Raw genomic sequence first — 22,243 nt, 5'->3', positions numbered from 1 at the left:
AGAATACTATGATTTCCCTATAAACTTGTAATGATAATGAGGGCTTATGGTAATGATTGAGAGAATGGAAAAAAAAAATGAGGAAAGACTAGCAAAATTATATGGGGAAAGCAGAAGTACATAGATTGAACCTGAAAGGAACACCAAGAATGAGGAGGATAGATAGGGTAAAGGAAACCTTGTATGCATTAAAACCACTGTAATAGAACATCTACACACAAAAAACAAAATTCCCAAAAATCCTCAATCCTACCCTCTCATCACATATTAAAAAAAAAAAAAAAAAAAAGTTACCTGCACCACATAACATATTCACACAATACATGTGTATATTACAAAACAAACACTACAACCACCAATCTCCCCACTCAGACATCAGCCTTGCAGAGAAATCCCTTGTATGACAAGCAGGAATCACATTAACATGACTATATTCAGACTGCCATCCAGCTTTAAAACAATACCAGCACAGACTAAGCCTTGCCACTGATAAAATCCTCACACAGGATACACAGAACACTTCATCTTACATTGCTCTGTTCTAGCCTTATTCAGACAACAACAAAATAATTCTTCCTTTTGTAACTTGTGGACATATTTTGACACTCTTGCTGGTTACGTGGGTGCTGTAGGTCTCCTGCAAGAGAGACCTGGGGCAATGGATTCACTGATTCTGTTGTTTCATGTATCCACAGTCATCCAAGAGAAAATGGGTTTAAAAAGTAGCTTATTTTGATTAATTCATCTTCATGGTTGTTACTTTGCATTGAGCTCTCAATAATGCTTTAATATTTACCTACATGTATTAATATATAATAATTGTTGCCTCATGTTTCACTGGCTGGCATACTGCAACCCCACAATGGGTGGCAGTGGTCCTCAGGTCCTTCCATAGATCTTTGGGAAGAAACATTAGACTGTTGTCTGATTTGTAATAATGTTGGACTGTTTCTATGTCACTGACCAATAGAACTAGGAGGAAGGGAACAGAGGCTATTTGTCTAGTTTTCTTTTGTGAAAAGGTGGAGGAAGTACAGTCAGACTTGAGAGAAAAATCTTGAGCCTAGTCCAGAGACCAAGCACACCTCTTGGCTGCACCTCCAGTCAGAAGTGAGGGTATTGACAGGTTGGGAAGATGGATAGCAGAGAGAAGTCTTTCTAACATTCATCTTGAAGGATGACAATTTGCACATACCTGTCATCGGTCTTGCCATATGTTTTTCTTAACTTAGGAAAAAATAAAATAGAGGTCCCCCCCCCTACACACACACACACACACTTTCGTCAAATGGATGGTGAGAATTGGTGTACCAAAGAAAAAGGAAAATCTACATGGATCTCAATGTCCAGGAAGTGCCTTATTGTATTTATAGGGAAGGGGAGTGCTCGTGGAGTAGTGGGGGAGTGATAGGGAAGGAGAAGGGAAGGGATTATTGAGGGAAATGGAGGGAAATGCGGAAGAGAGGGACATGGTCCAGGAGGCCAGGCATCTTGTAAACAAGAGGCGGACGGACAATAATGATTTTGGTGACGACAGGATCAACAAAAATGTAAAGATCAGAAGTATAGATAAGAGCAGCACAGTGGAAGGTGATGATAGTAGTTTCCAAGGATTTAAAGAGGGTGGGGGGGATACCCTCCCCCGATTGGCAAGACTAGAGGAGAAACTTGATAAGATGACCAGACATTGGGAAAACAGGTTCGGTAACGTAGCCAAAATTATGCAAAGAGTTGAAAAATTGGAAGAACTAGAGAAGGCGAACAAAAATTTAACTAATGAAATAGAAGAATTAAAAAGACAGTTAAAAGAAGTAAAAGAGGAGAATGAAGAATTAAAGAGGAATAATAAAGACAACAAAGAGGCCATAGCAAAAGAAGCACAGGGTTGGAAAAAAATCCAGGAAAACAGTAAAGTTGCATTTACTGACATAATTAAACAGCAAATGAAAGAACAAACTGAAGACTCAGTTATCAAAGTGATGAGACAGAAGGAGAATATAGTAAGAGACTTAGCAGATAAAAAGAAATGTATAATTATATTAGGAATGGAAGAGAAACATAACCTAGATAGAACTTCAAGAATCAATGAGGAAAAAGAAAAAGTAAGCAGTTTACTAGAATTAGTTCAGGAAGATGAACCTGAAATCATGAAACAAATTGAAGAGATGTATAGACTCGGAAAGTATAGTACAGATAAGACCAGACCAATTAAGATTAAATTCAGGTCACAAACGACGGCAGAGAATATCTTAACAAAAACAGGGAAACTAGCAGCAAGTGAACAATATAAAAAGGTATGGATAAAAAGAGAAATGAATAAAGAGGAAAGAGAGGAGGAAAAAATGAAAAGACATGAAGCTAAGGAAAAAAACGAGATGAGAACAGAGTCAGAAAAAGAGAAGTTCTATTGGAGAGTAGTGAATATGAAAGTAAGGAAATACAACATACTAGAGAAAAACAAAAGGGAAACAGAGAATACAATGGAAGTGGCAGAAAACTGAGAGTGTCTTACACAAATATAGATGGATTAATAACAGGATTGAATGAGCTGAATGATTATCTGAAGGAAAAAGAACTGGACATAATGGGAATTGTAGAAAGAAAATTAAAAGGTCCACTACCACCCAACAGTATAGGACATGATGCATATAATTATTGAATTAGAAACAGAGACAAAGCAAGGCGGTGGAGTTATGTTCCTGACTAAGAAGGATATGAGTCAGAAAAAGAGAAGTTCTATTGGAGAGTAGTGAATATGAAAGTAAGGAAATACAACATACTAGAGAAAAACAAAAGGGAAACAGAGAATACAATGGAAGTGGCAGAAAACTGAGAGTGTCTTACACAAATATAGATGGATTAATAACAGGATTGAATGAGCTGAATGATTATCTGAAGGAAAAAGAGCCGGACATAATGGGAATTGTAGAAAGGAAATTAAAAGGTCCACTACCACCCAACAGTATAGGACATGATGCATATAATTATTGAATTAGAAACAGAGACAAAGCAAGGCGGTGGAGTTATGTTCCTGACTAAGAAGGATATAAATGTGAAGAGTGTCACATATGGAAAGAATACAGTAGAGATGATTATGATCGAAGTGGAAGACAGAGATAAGAAGAGCAGAAAGTTTGTGATAAATTATGTGCCTCCAAAAACAGCCTCGTGGGAAGAGAGTGAACATAAAAGTATGTTAGAGGACACAAGGATAACATTAAATAAGATAATGGAAGATGGAGGAAGAATAGTTATGATGGGCGACTTTAATTGCAAAGAAGTCTGCTGGGAAGAGATGACAGTAAAGGGTGGATACGGCTCATGGGGAAATGTTTTACTCGAGATGATTATTGAACATACAATGACACAGTGGATACAGGAGAATACTAGGTATAGAAATGAGGAAGAACCATCGAGACTAGACTTAATAATCACATCTGAACCTAGAATAGTGGAAAAGATTGAATATAAAACACTGATAAGTAAAAGTGAACACATATTGATTGAACTGGAACTAAATGAGGAAAAATACATGAAAAGAAATTAACAATATAGAAAAGGAAGAATGATGTATGAAAAAACAAACTTTGATAAAATAAGAGAATTCTTTCAAAAAGAAAACTGGGAAGGGATATACAAAGAAGAAACAACAGTGGAAGAGAAATGGAATATTATGACAAAAATTTATAAAAAAAAAAAGGAGTGGAAAAGTATGTCCCAAGACAAAAACAAGAAAAAGAATATGTAAAGTGCTGGTACAACAAAAATTGTAGGGAGTTAAAAGACAAAAGAGACAAAGCTTGGACCAAATGTAAGAAAAACAAAAGACCTGAAAAATTGAAAATATATACTTGTTATAGAAATGAATATGTACAAGCATGCAGAGAGGAGAAGAGAAAATATGAAAAAGATGTCATAGAAAAATGTTAAGATCAACCAAAACTATTTTACAGATTTGTAAACAACAAACAGAAAAACAAACAAGATTTGGAGAAATTAAGACAAGGAGGAGTTGAATACACAGAGGAAATAGAAATGGTGGAAATTATGAACAAGCATTTTAAATCAGTGTTTACAAGGGAGAACATACAACCTGAAGAGATCGAATGGAAAGAGAAAGTCCCTCCTATGTAAGAAATAGAAGTAACAAAGAATGAAATAATGAAACACTTGAGTAATCTTGATGTCAGAAAATTGCATGGACCAGATGAAATAGCAAACTGGATTTTGAAAGAATGCAGGAATGAACTGGCAGACAAAATACATAGCATAATAAACAGTTCCTTGAAAGAAGGAAAAGTTCCAGAAGATTGGAAAAAAGCAAATATAGTACCTATATATAAAGGGGGAAATAAAGAAGACCCTACCAACTATAGACCAGTCTCTCTAACAAGTACAATAGCAAAAATTTGTGAAAGAATTATCAAAAGTAGATGGGTAAGGTATTTAGAAAAAACAACGTGCTAAATCCAAGGCAATTTGGATTCAGACAAGGACGATCATACGTCACCAATTTAATATGTTTCTATTCAAGGCTAATAGATATAATACAAGAAAGAGATGGATGGGCTGATTGTGCATTTCTAGACCTAAAAAAAGCTTTTGACAAAGTACCACATAAGAAGTTGCTTAAGAAATTAGAAACTGAAGGAGGAATACAGGGCAAACTGCTTAAATGGATGGAAGACTTTTTGCAAGAAAGAAAAATGAGAGTAGTGATAAGAGACAAACACTCAAAATGGGATGAAGTAATAAGCGGTGTTCCACAAGGAACAGTTCTGGCCCCAATAATGTTTGCTATATATATTAATGATATGGATGAAGAAATTGAAAGTTATATGAGCTTCTTTGCAGATGATGCAAAACTATTAAAAAAAGTGAACATGGAAGAAGATTGAGAGTCACTACAGAGTGATCTAAATAAAGTATGGGAATGGAGTAGGAAGTGGGAGATGGAGTTCAACACTAAAAAGTGTAGTATAATGGAATTTGGAAAAAGCAAAAACAGAATAACAGGATCATATACATTGGGATAAGAAGGAATAAAAAAAAGTAGAAAATGAGAAGGACCTGGGAGTCATTGTTATGAGTAATATGTCACCTGAGAAACATATAAATAAGATTTTTGGAGAAACTTATAATTTAATAAGAACAATCAAAGTGGCATTTACATACCTGGATGAAGAAATGGTGAAGAAAATTCTAATCACTCTGATAAGACCAAGATTGGAATATGCAGCAACGATGTGGTCACCAAGTACAAAAATGTATAAAAAAACTTGAAAGAATACAAAGAGCAATTACAAAATTGGCACCAACACTCTCAAAACTATCATATGAAGAGAGACTAGCAAAACTTGAACTACAGACACTAGAGCAAAGAAGAGAGAGAGGAGATTTGATAGCTATTTACAGAATCATGAAAGGCATAGAAATTATTGATAGAGAGAATCTGATAAAATGGGATGATAGAAATACAAGAAGACATGGAGAGAAAATCAAGAAAGACAGCTATAGAAGAGATCTGAAAAAGAACAGCTTTCCTCACAGAGTAATAGACAGTTGGAACAAGTTAGATGAGAAAGTGGTGTGTGCAAAAACAATACATGAATTTAAAAATAGTTTAGATAAAATGAGGTATGATGATGGGACACCACAAGCATAGCTCCCCTACCCGTAAAATACAACTAGGTAAATACACAGAAATCATCAGTAACATTGGACATTTCAGACAACCAAAATTGAATGGCTAAACCCTTCCTTTGGAAAAGAACCTCATAATTCTGGGTGTCACTTTTGATACTCGTTATCCTATGACCCACACATCAAAGACCTAACAATGAAAATCAACAACAAAATAAACATTCTAAGATCAGTAGCAAGCATGAGCTTTGGTCAGTAAAAGGAAACTAGTCAGTCTACAGACAGTTCTTAAGGACTACACTCAACGACACCCAGTACCAAAAAGAATATTAAGAAACTAGAAAGATTACAAAGAGCGACAACCAAACTAGCACCGACTCTCGCCGAACTAACATATGAGCAAAGACTATCCAAATTGAACCTACCAACTCTGGAACAAAGAAGAGAAAGAGGAGATTTGCTGACTATTTACAGAATAATGAATGGAATGGAAGATTTAGACAGGAACGACCTGTTAGTGTGGGACAACGGTAAAACGAGAGGACATGGAAAAAAACTGAAAAAAGATAGTTATAGAAAAAACTTGAAAAGGAACAGTTTCCCACACAGAGCGATAAATACATGGAACAAATTAGACAACAAAACAATATGTGCAAACACTATACAAGATTTTAAGATAAAAATTGATGCGGAGAGATACAAAGACAGGTCACCACGAGCATAGCTCCCCTCCCGTATATTACAACTAGGTAAATACAACATGGTTCCCATCATTCAAGAAAACAAACACAGACAGCCTACAAACTTCACCAAATAAAGCATTGAGAATAATAACAGAATGCACCACAACCACCCCAATATCACATCTTCACACAGAAACCTTAGAACATCACATGAAAAGAATAGGTGCACAGCTCCATGCAAGAGTCCTCAACCCTTCTCACCCATCACATTACATCACACAAGCACAATGAACTGAATACCGTATTTTCCGGCTTAAAATGCGCATCAGGTTATAATGCGCACCCATGCACTTCGTTATCTTAGTACACAGATAGCGCACACCGACGTATAATGCGCATGCCAGGAAAAGTCACTGGTGGCTAAAGCTTGTGAACTGCATATATGCGACTCCTGCTTGTGTTGGTCCATTGTTTTGTGGGAAATTTGAGCCATGAAAAGTTTATTTAATACAAAATGTACATGAAAAATTTCGGATTTTTACAGAAAATTTTTAATTCACTATCCTGAGGGAATAATTCATCTTCCAAGTTTTTATCACCGTGTACAAGTTTTTATCGCCATGCAGCAACAAACTATGTTTCGGTTCATAAGTGTCTTTACTGAAGTGACGTTTAATTTAACAAACTCTCGCAAGAGGGTGTTTAGTGTAGGCTAGATTGGCAATAGAACTGTCAATCTCGGCCCTGATCTAGCATATTCCAGGTGAGCTAAAACGGCCAACGTTCAAGATGTTGGTACCAGTGCTGTTTTATGGATCCCAAATATTTGCATAGACAACGATAATTAATGTTAGTAAAAATAAACCAATGAAATAATGGCGATTAATTACTTAGTATCATGTGAACGAGGTTACATGGAGAAGTATTTTTCATTGGCTAGAGCCACCGCTGGGAAATCTGTTGATTTGTCACTAAATTAAGTGTCAGTTTAGGCATCAATCAGGACACAACTAAGAAAAAGTCGGAACTACATGTACCGGTATATGACTCATGTTGTGCGTTGGTCCCTTATTACTTTGTAGCTTAAATAGTTTGTAGGAAATGTGATCTAAAAAAAGTTTATTGAAAGTAAAATATACAGAAAAAATTCGGGATTTTTAGAGAAAATGTTCATTTTATATCTTGAGGAAATAATTCGTCTTTACCATTTTTTATTTAATACTGAAACAAACTACAGACTGTTTCATTTTAGCTTTGAACCTGCAATGACAGTGGTGAAATAGGACAGTCTCTCATCGAGGTGACGTCTAGTTAATATAACTCCCGAAAGAGGGTGTTGTAGTCAGGTGTTTGACATGAGTTTATGAATGGCCGCAACGGAATTTGTACCATACCTAAAGTGAAGCAACAAAACCAACATAAAAATTCAAACTAGGATGCTGTGAACATGGGCAAATATCATGAATATTGATAATGTTTCATGGTGTTTAGGCCTACTTAAACATGAAAAATAAGATTCGATAGATCCTACCTATACCAAATATTTATATAGCCCATGCTGGCGTATTCTTTCATGTCACCATGGCTGTTCTTTTTGTTCTCACGGAACGTCACGGAGAAGTGTGCCGTCCCGACTTTGTGACGGCCAATATCGTCACGTTGTGAAAAAAATTACACACACAGCTGCAGAATTTTTATCGTAGGCCATAGATAATGCGCACCACCGGATAACGCGCACCCCCCATTTTTAGGCCCTTCCAACGGAAAAAAGTTGCGCGTTATACGCCGGAAAATACGGTATAACAAAAAACTACATCAACAGCATATTACTCAAAATTTTACAACAGCCAACTACCTGCACTACACAACACACCCATACAAAAATACATTCACCCCCAGATCAGAAAACAAGCACATTGAAACTGACCACCTACTTTAAAATGATACCAGCACAGAAAAGGCCTGACCACAGAGGCAAACTGCCCAAGATGTAACCATCACAAGGAAGACACTAAACACCTCATTTTATACTGTCCCACCTTAGCTAAACCCAGGCAACATCATAGCATTTCTTCCTTGAGTGATTTTTAAGGCTAGTCCAGTGGCTGTTACCAAATACCTTGAAGCAGTGGGTCTCCCCCAAGAGAGATCTGGGGGTAACAGATTGATTGATTGCTTTTATTTAATGGGTGGAAAACTCTGGGCAAAATTGGGTCAATGGTTAATCAAAAGAAAGAAGATAAACTTGATCATGTGTAAGAGTATCTGACAGTACATATAGTGTTTACTCTTATTTGCATGCCACTTTTGTCTCTGAATGCTGGAATATAACTTGTATTGAATATGAGTAAAACCAGCTGGTCCTTAATGCCAGGTTGAGGCCCAGCTGAGTGCCAATATTGACTTGTTGACATGGAGACTCACCCAGCTGGAGACAGAGTCCACCGAGTTGCAGCAAAAGTACCAGGCACTGCAGGCAACACATTCACTTTGTAAACACCCAACTTCACCCTTGCATTCACAGGTAACTTGATTGCATGGGGGATCCAGATATAGAGGAATTGGACTTTTTTCTTTATTCTTTTCATTTTTTTTTCTTTCTTTTTTCTTTCCTTCTTTTATTCCTTTTTAGATTTTAAGGTACCGTATTTTTCGGACCATAAGGTGCGGGCAAAATCCTTAAAATCGGCCAAAATTGGGTGGTGCGCCTTATCGTGAGGTGCGCCTTATGTGTGGCTTCATTGCAAAAAAAAAAATTCCTCGGACAGTGTCGTACTATTTTCACACGTTTCGTAGCTAGCCTGCCAACGGCGACAGTGCATAGGCCTAGCAAAAGTTACAACCAAGTTATAACCATAATGCATGTATCTTGACAAAAAAAAAAAAAGCGAAAACTTCGACAGTTTTCGAGTCCATGCCACCGCATTCATTCACGCTATCATGGCTATCACATGATAGCGTCTACAACAAAGACAGCCATTTTGCATTGGTCTAGTCTCACTCCACTCAGACTGTAGTCATTTAGGTATTTTTTTAGTTTCGACCATGGGGGCAATATAGCAATAGAAAATTTATTTTTAATTTTGTAAATTAAAATGCATCAATGTAATATGCAAATTTGTGGGCGGAAATGAGAATAAAAAAATACCCTGCTACAAGCAAATATGATAATGAACGAAGTCGGTAGAATAAGAACTTTGTATACCCCGCAAGCTGAGAGAGTGGTTGAAAAGCCCACCAATGTCTATCACGACGACGACAACGAGGACGAGTCGGATGACATTTAATTTGCAGGTAACGATTTATTAAACACAGGTTAGGTTTGACGAATTTATCACCCTTTCATTTCTTCGATGTCAGCATCTATCATAACAAACTTGGCGTACCATTCGTCCGACAAGACTTCGTTACTTCCGAAATCTGTTTTAGTACCTTTTTTGTTTTTTATTTCCGCTCACAAAATTGCATATTACGTTGATACATTATAATTTACAAAATTGATAATTAATTTTCTATTGCTATATTGCGCCCATGGTCAAAACTAAAAATTTACCTTCATTTGTAATCTTGTGTTTTTAAGTGAATAGAGAATTCCAGGAATAAAACTGCTAATGTTGGTTTTATTCCCCACAATTCCTGTAACGTGTTTATATTGTTTTTAGGGGTAGTGGTAGGGCAGACCATCCAAGGAGGTGGTCTGATTTCACTGACCAAAGTAAAAAAATATATCATTTATTTTTGTAATATTGCTAAATCCCAACAGATTTTTCTCATTCAACAACAAAAATGTTCAGTTCTGAATGCACTCACATATGCATGATTATCCGATGATGAGACCAGCTGCACCTTATGGTCAGGTGTGCCTTATGTAAGGACGGGGAATAGAAAATTATGGGTGCGCCTTATGTAAGGACAGGGAATAGAAAATTACGGGTGCGCCTTATGGTACGAAGCGCCTTATGGTCCGAAAAATACAGTAACTTGGCGCATTATTTTGTAAAAATAGACAATGCATGTTATTGATGTAATTATGATAGTAAAAACATAGTGCAGAAGAAGAAACAAGTTCTGTGACACTTTCTAGTGAACAGGGACCTACCAGGTAATTGACACCTGCAAGTGATGGTCCTGCAAGACACATGTCAGAGAGAATCATCTCCCTACCACCTATCTTCAAAAATCCATCTGTGCCCTCACCTCATTTTGGAGGTGCAACCCTGAAGGGCTGACACTTGGTTTCTGGACTGGATCCAAGATATCTCTGCATCAACTTCAATAGTTTCCTCTACCTTTTCACATATGGAGAGCTGGCAACCTGCTCCCCTTCTCTTACACAGGCTGGTGACATAGAAAAGTCCTGGACTAGAACAACACAAACAACTGTCCAATTTTTCTTCCTAGAGAGGTCAATGAGGCTATTGCTAGTTGCTATGGGGCTGTGGGCTTCCAGATGGTGAAACTCGCAATTGTTGGGATGGATGATATGTCTTGACTAGGCCACCCCAGGGAAAGGGAAAGGGCTGTTTGGTTTATGCATATCCTACCTTCCAAGTGAGTTCATAGTAAAGGCATGCTATATTAAAGTCCCTACTTAACCACTTCAGTACAATTCAAATTCTTGCGTGCAGCATCGCCTGCCATATGTAATTTGCATCACACTACTCGCATTATGAAATATAAAGTCACTGTTGCATTACTTGTTCTCTTTTACTCAGAGTAATAATAAACACAGAAAACATGATCAAACCAGTTCACAGTATCCAGGGGTAACTCATGTTCAACTACAAAAAAATATTTATATAATCAAGACGTTGACACTGGCATCCTCATGGTCATCGTACTGAAGTGGTTAAAAAAAGTCTTTTGTAAAGGGATATCGTCCCAGCAGAAGGGGAATTTGTGACATTAAATCATATCATTGAATCATGCATGTTTGAAACTTGAAATGGCCATTACTGTTTTTATTATTTTGTTCTCCTTTCTTATTTCAAAATGTAGGATGCAGTGTTAATAATGGTATATTATTTAAGAAACTACTAATGCTTTGATCTGATACCTTGCAGGACAGCCGAGATTTCAGCATGGTAGAAGCAGGTACAATGACAGACAATGACATTTCAGAGGATGCAAAGTTGAGGCGCCTTCATAATGAGGTAAGTTTAGGAATATCTCCGAAAATTGGGGTGTGTGAAATTCTCAGTGAAATGCAAACCATTTTAGGAATATGATAGAGAAATTCCATTGTCAGCCATCCATGTCCTTCCTGACTCAATTCAAGTTGGTGTCTTGTAAATATATTCACAGGTAGCAGAGAAAGCAGTGTTACTTCGAGAACTTCAAGGTCATCTCTCCTCATCTCGACAAGAATTGTCATTGAAAGACGAAACACTTAGCAGGGTTTGTATCTTCTTGTTGAGTTCCTTTAGAGTTAGCTCATTTGTTCCATTACATTTACTCTTTCTGTAATCCTTTATCAGTCAATCAGTCCATTGTCATGGATCTCATTGGAGACCCACCATAGCCCCTAGGAATCTGAATTGGGCTCAGAATCACTTGAAGTTTTGTACCACAAAATTCTACAAATACTTAATAATCCCTCGTGGCTAATGTTCTATCTACATCTATATATATATACCAAGGGCTTTTTCACCCTTATAAGAGAGGTAGCCAAGTCAAAGCCATGCACCCACTCCCACCCATTCCATTCCCATCCACCACCCTTTCCTTCCTCTCATCTTAGCCCCTCATGGATGAAGGATCATCCCTGTCTTCTGCCCACTACCCGGGTCAGAAGCAATGCAGCAGGACGCAGTAATTGGCTAATGTTAGCCAAAATAATTTTTATTAGATTAGGTCATGACACCATAGTAAAGAGTCTAATATAAAGAAAGAAGGATAAAATAGTTGGTAATGTAGTCAGTCATTATAGGTTTATATTTGTGGTGGATTTATTGTTTATTGTCTTTTAATACATCTTCCCTTCGGAGGAAAGATATACAATGGTGCTAAGATGGGGGAGGCAATGAATGAGTTTGGGATGGGTGTGGATGTATGCTTTGAGTAGTCCTCCTCTCTTATAAAGAAGGAAAAGGTACTTTGATATGTATGTGTGTATGTACATCTTTCTCACAAACTCTGCTGACTCTTTGTCATGTGTCAGGTGGAGGCTAAACTGGACTCATGCAGACGTGATGGTGGGCAAAGGGAGGAGCGTTTACAGCAGCTAACTGGACAATTGACACGTCTGCAGCTACAAGTGGCCACTACACACGGGCAGGCTGAACAGTTGAGAAGACAGGTAAGACATATCAGCATTGGAGAACTGCATAAGATTCAATGGAAGTTATTGCTATTGTTGTTGTTGTTGAGTAACTCTCTCTTGGGGTAAAGATGATGAACCTCCCTCCACAGATCCCTGGTCAAGCTTCTGGCAACTCCCACCCCTGTTTCTGTTTAGATTGGGAAGTCATTGGGCCACAACTTGATTCTCCTGCATAGGCACATTTCACACTCATTGACTTTTTGTTGTGTGCTAACCATGACACGATGTCATGCTTTCAAATAGCCAATCTATGGATGTTGTCACACATGGTTGTGGTCATGACATGTAAAAATATCCATAAATACCCATGCTTACTTGAGAGGACAACAATATGTCATAGATGGTACATGGTGAAAAGTCAATATGTGTGGAACAAGCCATACCCTTCCAAACTTGGTCACTGACTGCTTCATTCTTTCCTGAGAATTAGCCACAAGAGTACTATCATTCACAAATAACAACTGATTCACTTATGTTCGCCCATTCTCACCAACTCCATTTATCTCCCTTACCACACTGCTTCTGACCCAGGGCAGTGGACAGGATGCAGGGATGACCTGTCATCCAGGAGGTGCCAAGATGAGAGGGAGGGAGGAGGGTGGAGGGGAGTGGAATATGTAGGGGATGGAATGGGTGGGAGTGTTTTCTATGCCTTTTTCTTTTTGGCTACCCCCCATGTAAGGGGGAAAAAGCCTTTGGTATATGTATGTATGTATGTACCACCTCCTCAGTATGTATGTACTTTTAGATGAACTAGATTTTGTTTTAATCACTCTTCCTATTATGGACTAATGATATACTTGTATAGGTGGAGGTCAAGACAGAACAGATTATTAAGCAAGAAGCAGAGATCACATCCTTGTCTTTGAAGCTGAAGGATGAGCAAGTTAGGAGGACTTGTACTGAAGAAGAAAACAGAAGAATCAGTGACCAGCTCTGTGGCAAGGAAAAGGAGGTAAGCATTAGGAAAAGATATGATGTTTTTATAATTTGTTGATAAAGGTTTAAAAAAAAAATTCTACTTTGATAGCAAATGAAGAGAACATTCCTTCAGGCCATGTCAACCCCTTTATCTGTTCACAATCTCACTCTGTTCATTACATTCTTTTGCATTTTCTCTTCCCTATTTTGACAATATAAAAATAGAGAAGAGAAAATGCAAAAGAAAGTAGTGAACAGAGTGAGATTGGGGTATTAGGGATGGGATGGGTGGGAATGGTTTTTATGCCTTTGTTTTTTTGGCTACCTCCCTTGTAAGGGGGAAAAAGCCTTTGGTATATGTATGTATGTGGTGGGGGAAAAGAATACTGCCACCAAGTATTTCCACTTGGATCGTAAGAGGCGAGAAGAAAGGGACGGGGAGTGGGACTAGGCATCCTTCTTCTTGTAGCCCCACAGGGGACATTCCTAAACGAAAAAGTAAAGGCATAAGAGGGTCTGGGAGTTTTCCGACCAGCACCCTAAGGTTTGGGTCTTTTAATGTGCGTGGATGTGGTACAGATGAGAGTAAAAGGGAAGAGATAGGTAGTATGTTTGTGAGAAGAAAGATGGATGTGTTGGCTTTGAGTGAAACTAAGTTGAAAGGGAAGGGTGAGTGTAAGTTTGGGAGTGTAAGTGGGAGGTTATCAGGAGTGAAGAGAGGGCGAGGGAGGGAAGGGGTGGCTATTCTAGTAAGTAAAGAGATAGGTAAATGTGTAGTGGAGTGGAAGGAGGTTTCCTCAAGGATAATGTGGATGAAGGTGAAACTGGGAAAGGAGATGTGGGTCTTTGTAAGTGCATATGGGCCTGGCAGTGAGAAGAGTGTAGAAGAAAGGGAGGCCTTTTGGATATATTTAAATGAGTGCATAGAGGATTTAGGGAGAAATGTCAATGTAATAGTACTGGGAGACCTTAACCACTTCCATACGGTGATGCCTACGTAGGCGGCATGAGGAGCAAGTGGGTATGCGATGATGCCGATGTCGGCATCTTGATTATATTTATTGTAGTCATACCTACGTAACCTCCATTCTCTCTAAACTGGCTTCATCATATTTTCTATGGTTATCAAAATTCACGGGTGAAAGAGAACAAACGATTGAGCACTGACTTTATTTTTTATAGTGCGATTATTATGACGCAACATCGCACATCGGACAGCTAATGCTGCCAGACGTGCGATGTGCCCCGGAGTGAAGAGGTTAATGCTAGGGTAGGAAATGGTCCAATTGATGGAGTGGTTGGGAAATGTGGAGTTCCAGGAAAGAATCGTAGTGAAGAGTTGATGGTGGAAATGTATCTAGAAAGAGAGTTGATGATAGCAAATACAGTGTTTCGGAAGAAAGTCAAGCATAAGTACACATGGGAGAGGGTGGTGGATGGAAGGGTGGTAGATAGAGCATTGATGGATTATGTAGTGGTAAATAGGACTATGATTGGAAGAGTTAAGGATGTACATGTGCTAAGGGGAGAGGGTGGGGGAATATCAGATAATTTTTTGGTGGAAGGTAAGTTGAGAGTGGAGGATAGATGGAGAAAGAGGAAAGGGACAAAAGGTAGAAAGGTGCTTAGAGTGAACTCTTTAAATGAAAAGGAAAAGGAGAAGGAGTACAAGAAGAAGCTGAAGGAGGAGTGGGAGGGAGTGAAGGATAGAGTAGAGCTGGGTGTGGAGGAGGAATGGGGATGTTTTAAGGAGGGAGTCACAAAGTGTGCAAGGATGGTGTGTGGAACAAGAAAGACAGGAGGAAATAGAAGGAAGGGTAGTGAATGGTGGGATGAGGAAACAAAGAAGGTTGTAAAAGAGAAGAAGTGAGCTTTCACAGATTGGTTACAAAATAGGACGAGGGAGTCATATGAGAGGTACAAAGAAAAGAAAAGAGAAGTAAAGGTAAAGGAGGCAAAGAGGAGAGCAGATGTGAAGTGGGGTAAGAGTATGACAGAAAATTTGAAAGTAATAAAAAGATGTTTTGGAAAGAAATTAAGAGAGGAAGAGGAGGCGAATCAAGTAGAGAAGAAAAGGTAAAAGGTGCAGATGAAGAGATGATAATGGAAGAGAAGGCAGTAAGGGGAAGATGGGCAGAATATTTTAGGGAGTTGTTAAATGTGAAGGAGGATAGGGAGGGAAAGATAGTTGCAGTGGGAAATGCTAAGAAAATGAGAGTGATGAGTGAGGAAAATGGAGGAGAAATAAGGAAGGATGAAGTGAAGGCAGTTGTTAAGATGATGAAAGCAGGTAAGGCACCTGGTCTGGATGGATGCCATGCAGAATGTCTAAAAAAAGGAGGTACAGTGATGGTGGACTGGCTGGTGAGGTTATTTAATGTTTGCTGGGGAGAGGGTAGAGTGCCGGAGGACTGGAGGAGTGCCTGTATAGTTCCATTTTACAAGGAAAAAGAGGACAATTGTGAATGTAGTAGTTTCAGAGGGATTAGCTTGTTAAGTGTAGTTGGGAAGGTTTATGGGAGGATCTTGATTGAGAGGATTAGGAGAGGAACAGAGGGAGTAATTGGTGAGGAACAGTGTGGATTTAGGACGGGTAGAGGTTGTGTAGATCAGATCTTTGTGGTAAGACAAATATGTGAGAAAGCTATAGGAAAGGGGAAGGATGTTTTTTGGTCTTTTATGGATCTGGAAAAGGCTTACGATAGGGTAGACAGAAAGGCACTGTGGGAGGTTATGCAGATATATGGGATAGGAGGAAAGCTTCTGGGAGCTGTCAAGAGTTTTTATGAGAGTAGTAGAGCTTGTGTCAGGATTAGAAATGGAGAGAGTGAGTGGTTCGAGGTAAAGGTGGGACTTCATCAAGGATGCGTTATGTTGCCCTGGCTGTTCAACTTATACATGGATGGGGTAGTGCGAGAGGTAAATGCAAGGGTAGTGGGTCAGGGATTGGAGATGGTTAAAGAAAATGGAGAAAAGTGGGAGGTGAGCCAGCTGTTGTTTGCGGACGACACTGCGCTTGTGGCAGGATCAGAGGAGGGACTGAGGAAGTTGGTGACAGAGTTTGGGAGAGTATGTGATAGAAGAAAGCTAAAGATAAATGTGGGTAAAAGTAAGGTGATGAGATGTACAAGGGGTGAAAGTGGCAGTAGACTGGAAGTGAGCATTAACCTCTTCAGTACGGTTCAAAATCTCGCGGGCAGCATTAGCTGTCAGACGTACGATGTGTCGTAATAATACTCGCATCATAAAATATAGTCACCGCTTATATCGATCGTTCTCTCTTTCACCCGTGAATTTTGATAACCATAGAAAATGTGATGAAGACAGTTTAGAGTATGTCATTACGCAGGGGCAACTACAATAAATATAATCAAGACGCCGATATGGCAGCCTCGCGTATCCACTTGCTCCTCATGCCGCCTACGTATGCGGCACCGTATGGAAGGGGTTAAGGGAGAGTGACTGGAGGAAGTGGATAGTTTTAGATACTTGGGTGCAAATGTGGCAGGAAAAGGTGGAGTGAAGGTGGAGGTAGAATGTAGATTGAGAGAAGCGAGTAAATGCCTTGGTGGATTAAAGAGTGTAATGAGGAATAGACATTTGGGAATGGATGCTAAGAGGAGACTGTATGAAGGAGTGATTGTGCCAACAGCACTGTATGGGACAGAAACATGGAACATAAGAAAGGAAGAGAGAAGGAGTTTGAATGTGTTTGAGATGAGGTGTCTGAGAAGTATGATGGGGGTTACTAGGCTAGATAGAGTGAGAAATGAGGAGGTGAGGAGAAGAATGGGGGTGGAAAGGGAGTTGGGAGATAGGGTTGATGAAAGAGTATTAGGATGGTTTGGACACATGGAAAGAATGAGTGAAGAAAGACTAGTAAAAGAGGTATGGAAGGCAGATGTGGAGGGAGTGAACATGAGGGGACGTCCTAGGATGTGGTGGATGGATGGGGTGAAGGGGGCTTTGGGGAAGAGGGGAATGTCTGTTGAGGAAGGACGGGAGAGGACAGAAGACAGGGGTGAATGGAGAATGGTTGTATATGGATGATGTTGTGATGCATGAGGTGGAATGGGTGGGGGGATGGAGGGTGAGGTAGTATGTGTGAGCAAAATTTGATGCAGTCCGAAGGGATTTCTCCCCGTCTTCTCCTTTTATGCATGAGGGGACAGAGAGGGGGGGTCGCCGATTTAATGAAGCGGCCTTGCTGTGGATGTGCTGTGTCTTGCGACACTGCTTCTGACCCAGGGCAGTGGACAAGGTGCAGGGATGACCCGTCATCCAGGAGGTGCTAAGATGAGAGGGAAGGTGGAGGGGTGTGGAGTGTATTCAGGGATAGAATGGGTGGGAATGATTTTATGCCTTTTCCTTTTTGGCTACCTCCCTTGTAAGGGGGAAAAAGCCTTGGTATATGTATGTATGTATTTTGACAAAGATATTTCTCGTACATCTAAAGTTTCCTTCACCTCATCCACCCATCTCATTCCCTTAGAAGTATTATTTTGTCCCTTTCAGATTGCAGACCAGAAGGTGACAATATCAGGGCTCCAAGATGCCCTGGTCAAAAGTAAACAAGCATGCGACGAGCTGCGTGTGCGCCTCGACGCTGATGTGAGTTCTCACCTTGCATCCCTACCAAGTGCCCCAGCATCCTTAGCAACTGCTCGCATGAAAACTAACACAGCTCTGTTTGAACATGTACTTAATGGCGTTACCTATGCATTGAGTAGCTCTAATGGTGTATATCTGAACCATGGTTTTGCCAACCATGGCCAGTCAGGTCAGGGTGGGACTAATTATAGTCTGCCCTCAGAAGCGACCTGGTCCCCAAATGTCAGTAGCAGTACAAGTACTATGAGTAGCAGTAGCAGCTTATCAAATGCTTGCACCTGTGGGGTAAGCACCAGTAACAGCTTATCAAATGGTTGTTCAACAACTCCTTTGGAAATTTCCAACACCAATCGTGGATGTAAAGTGTCATCTGGATCTACAGTGTCATCCAACCATGATAATCCCATCTCCAGGGTCAACTACATGTCCAAGGAAGTGACAGATACAATCCCACAACACAGTAGCACACCACCACTTAACCACAACCACAACCACCACCATCAGTTGCCACAGATCACCCCAGCGACAATGTCTGATGAATGCAAGAATCATTCCATCTTGAATGGTCACTCCTCATCTACAACCCATTCAATACTTTCCCCAACTCCTGGACTCCTTTCATCACCCTCTGGACATTCATCCTCCATGTCTGGGTTCTCCTCGTCGACTTCTGGTTTCTCCTCGGCCTGTGCCTCTCCTGTAGTAGGAAGTCGCAAGGCCAGTCGTGTGTATGATGTTTGAGTGTCTTTTGATGAATCTGTTTTAAATGCATTATTGGACAAGGTCATGAGTGATTCACATGGTTTTTGAGTTACTACAGAAATATTTATATACTATACACTTGCTATTGTATGATACTTAACATATTTTGAATGTACATATGATATCCACTGTGTTAATAGTGATATACTACACTTGAAATACCAGCATGATCCAAACATGTTAATGGGAAAACATTTAATTTTCTAAACAGGTCTAATTTAATATTACAGAAATACATAAGGGAAAGTGAGATTGATACATATTTATGATAGCTCTCTTCAGACTATATATATAATTTAAAAGCAAACACATATTTTTCATTTGCATGTATAGAGAATCTATATACATGCAAGTTCATTGTTTAAGAAAGTATCAGAATTATGAGAAAAATAATCTGCAGTTGTTTGGGTTTGTCAGTCAAATCAGAATATAGTCAATTAAAGTTATTCATCCACAAATGTTATAAGGCTTTATGTCTTCTATATTTGGAGATAGAGTTTGTGTATGTATGAAAATATGTTTGTATGTGCCTCATTCTGCATGGTAAGAAAATAATCTGTAAACATTATAAACCAAGAAAACTTTACATTAATGAATTCATACCAGTCGTGACTATCAATTGCCGTTTCTTGTTAAAAATCTTTGTAAATTATTTATTAATTATAGGGTTCCTCTTGTCTTATCCTTCTTTTGGAAGTTGAAGGGTCCAATTCGGAAAAAGAGGAGAGTTTCAGTTTACAGCTGGTTCTGTATTGCACAAGTTATTTTTATATCACTTGTTGTATTCTTCACAATGGCTTCAGAGGCTGCCTAGGAGGGCAAAGCTGAGAAAAGTTCTTCCTCTATTACTGACTCATTGAGACTTGAGATTATAGCCTTCATTATTCCATAGATTAGTCAACCAGAAATACTGTTTCTGTCCAAAAGCTGTTGAGTTTCCTTTCTAGATATTTATGAGTTGCAGTGTTCAGTTATATTTTTTTGTTATTCTATTATAGGCAGCATTCGCTTTGATATTTTTTGTTCAGTATATATTAAACTACCAATGCAGTAGCTCAATTGTTCATACATGTTAGATAAACCATTAAGGCCCATGTTCAATTTTGTTAGCTTATCTCTTGTTGAAAGCTACAAAGTTTCATTTATGTATAATTTTTATTTTTGCTATAGATTTTGGACTGGTGAGTCAAATGGGGTGATGCATGGGTTTTGGATGGATGTGGCCTGGGTGTATGCTTTGACTCAGTCTCCATTCTTATAAGGAGGAAAAGGCCCTTTGATATGATGTGTACATGATCAAGTTATTATTTTCCAGTCTTTTTTTTAGTACTTCTCAACATCATTCTCATCTCACAGAACTATCATTTAAGAGAATTGGTTCACATTAAAACTTAGTATAAAGTTGGTGGTGGGAGTTTGCAATGTTAAAATGAATCATAAGATTGAAAAAGATTATTTATAGTTCAGAAGGGTTTTAATCAAGTCATTTGTATTTTCCTAGTACTTTTATTGTTGTTAGACTTAATTTTCAGTGCTACATATTTCAGTTGTAATTGACAAGGTTATTTATTAGTAATACCTTGACTGGCTCCCTACCTTATAATAGGAAAGTGGCCTTTTAGTATATAGATACAATAGTAATATATCTATTTCATCTATTGGTAATGGTATACCATACTGGTATTTTGTTTATATCAAAGGCCCTCTCCGAGTCAAAGCACATACTCGGGTTATAAACAGATACAACCCATTCAACCACCACTCTCGTCTCAGCAACTTGGGGACAAAGGGTAATGAATGAATTTTTTTGACAATGATGCTTTAATAGGTAGATAATTATATGATATTTATTTTAATTTTTAATCATATTTATGCTTATAATAACTATTTGGAAAAATTAGTTCTGTTTCTTGTTCTTATCAACTTTACATTCAGTTCTCTCTCACTTCAGATCTGTACTTTCCTCCTTCTGGTCTGTCTGTATGTTGTAGTTTTACATCTTCAATCATGCTGGCTGAATATTAAATCTTTATGCAATTTATATTCTGGCAACCAGAAGTGGTAATGGTTTCAGTGTACCAGAATGGTTGAATTAAGTGTAAGCATAACAGAGCAGAGATTTATGTCTGCAAGTACCTGAAGGATTCTTTCTTCCTTTTTCTCTTTCTTCCATTACACCAAAGGCCCTTCCCTTCTTGTAAGTGAAGTGGCCATAATTTAACATAATAATTGGAATGAACTTGTTTTGCTTGTACAGAGTAAGGAGAAACTGAATGAGCATCAAGGCATAAAGGCATGTAGAAGTAAAGGGTTAATTATTTTGTTTCACATTTAGATTGTCAGGTTTATAGAATACTTTTCCTGATGGGGTAAAGTGATGTGAGAACACATGCAGTATGTCCTTGGATTTTCTTGACTACTGATAAAGATGTTGAAGATGACATACATGATAGTTACAGTGTCTTGGCAGCTTTAATGACCCTTAGAAGTCTGTAGGCTTTATATTTAAAACCAACACATCTCTTTAAAGAAAAAGTTCTCAGCCTACTTTGGCACATGTTCCATATTTATGGATTCCTGTTCCTTAGCTTCCTGGTGAGACCACTTCATTGCTGAATAAAATCATTAGGCATCCACAAACTCTTAGTTTTCAGTTCACAGTCCCACTTATGGGACTCTGTGACCCCCGCCCCTCCAGGGGCTCATAGACCACAGGTTAAAAACTACTGCTTTAAAGTAACCTCTTATATGGGATTTTCGTTCTGTTCCTATTTACAAGTTTAACCTCTTCAATATGAGTCAGATTCTTGCTTGCAGCATCGGATGCCAGAGGTACAATGATTGATATATCACAATACTCGTATTATAAAACATAAAGTCACTGCTGTATTGTTCATTCCCTTTCACTCTGAGTAATAATAAACACAGAAAGCGTGATCAAGCCAGTTCACAGAATTCGGGGGTTACTCAGCTACAACTACAAAATGAATATAATCAAGACATCGGCACTGACATCTTCATATCCACTAGCGCCTCATAATGCCTATGTAGGCATCATCATATTGAAGAGGTTAAGTTTAGAATTTTGTTTTTTGATGTATTAATGATAACAATGTTGCCTTGAGTGTCACAGACAGGAAACCTGCATCCCACTGTGATTTGCAATGGTCCTTGGCCAGATCTCTCTAGAAAGGAACTTTAGACAGTTATAATATGGGTTTGTTTCTGTGTAGTAGGAAGAGGGGAGCAGTCATTGGTTGTCAACTGACCTTATGGGAAAAGATGGAGGAAATAGTTGAGA

General features: G+C 38.7%; 1 protein-coding gene across 12 annotated transcripts in view; it reads left to right on the top strand.

Annotated features, from left to right (window-relative positions):
- The window catches only part of LOC143034397 (uncharacterized), a 109,867-nt gene that overhangs the window by 32,065 nt on the left and 55,559 nt on the right, over positions 1-22,243 (top strand). For 11 of the 12 annotated variants that reach the window (XM_076200397.1, XM_076200386.1, XM_076200394.1 and 8 more), the window contains 6 exons: positions 8,701-8,850; positions 11,390-11,479; positions 11,631-11,723; positions 12,487-12,624; positions 13,457-13,603; positions 18,085-18,180. In XM_076200397.1, coding sequence (XP_076056512.1) covers positions 8,701-8,850; positions 11,390-11,479; positions 11,631-11,723; positions 12,487-12,624; positions 13,457-13,603; positions 18,085-18,180 — 714 coding nt within the window. The remainder of the gene's footprint in view (positions 1-8,700; positions 8,851-11,389; positions 11,480-11,630; positions 11,724-12,486; positions 12,625-13,456; positions 13,604-18,084; positions 18,181-22,243) is intronic. The other variant, XM_076200395.1, reaches the window with a different exon arrangement.

This window comes from Oratosquilla oratoria, chromosome 17, assembly GCF_046742065.1.
Source record: "Oratosquilla oratoria isolate Oo_2021 chromosome 17, ASM4674206v1, whole genome shotgun sequence".
Lineage (NCBI taxonomy): Eukaryota > Metazoa > Arthropoda > Malacostraca > Stomatopoda > Squillidae > Oratosquilla > Oratosquilla oratoria.
This window is presented reverse-complemented; position numbering and strand designations above follow the sequence as displayed.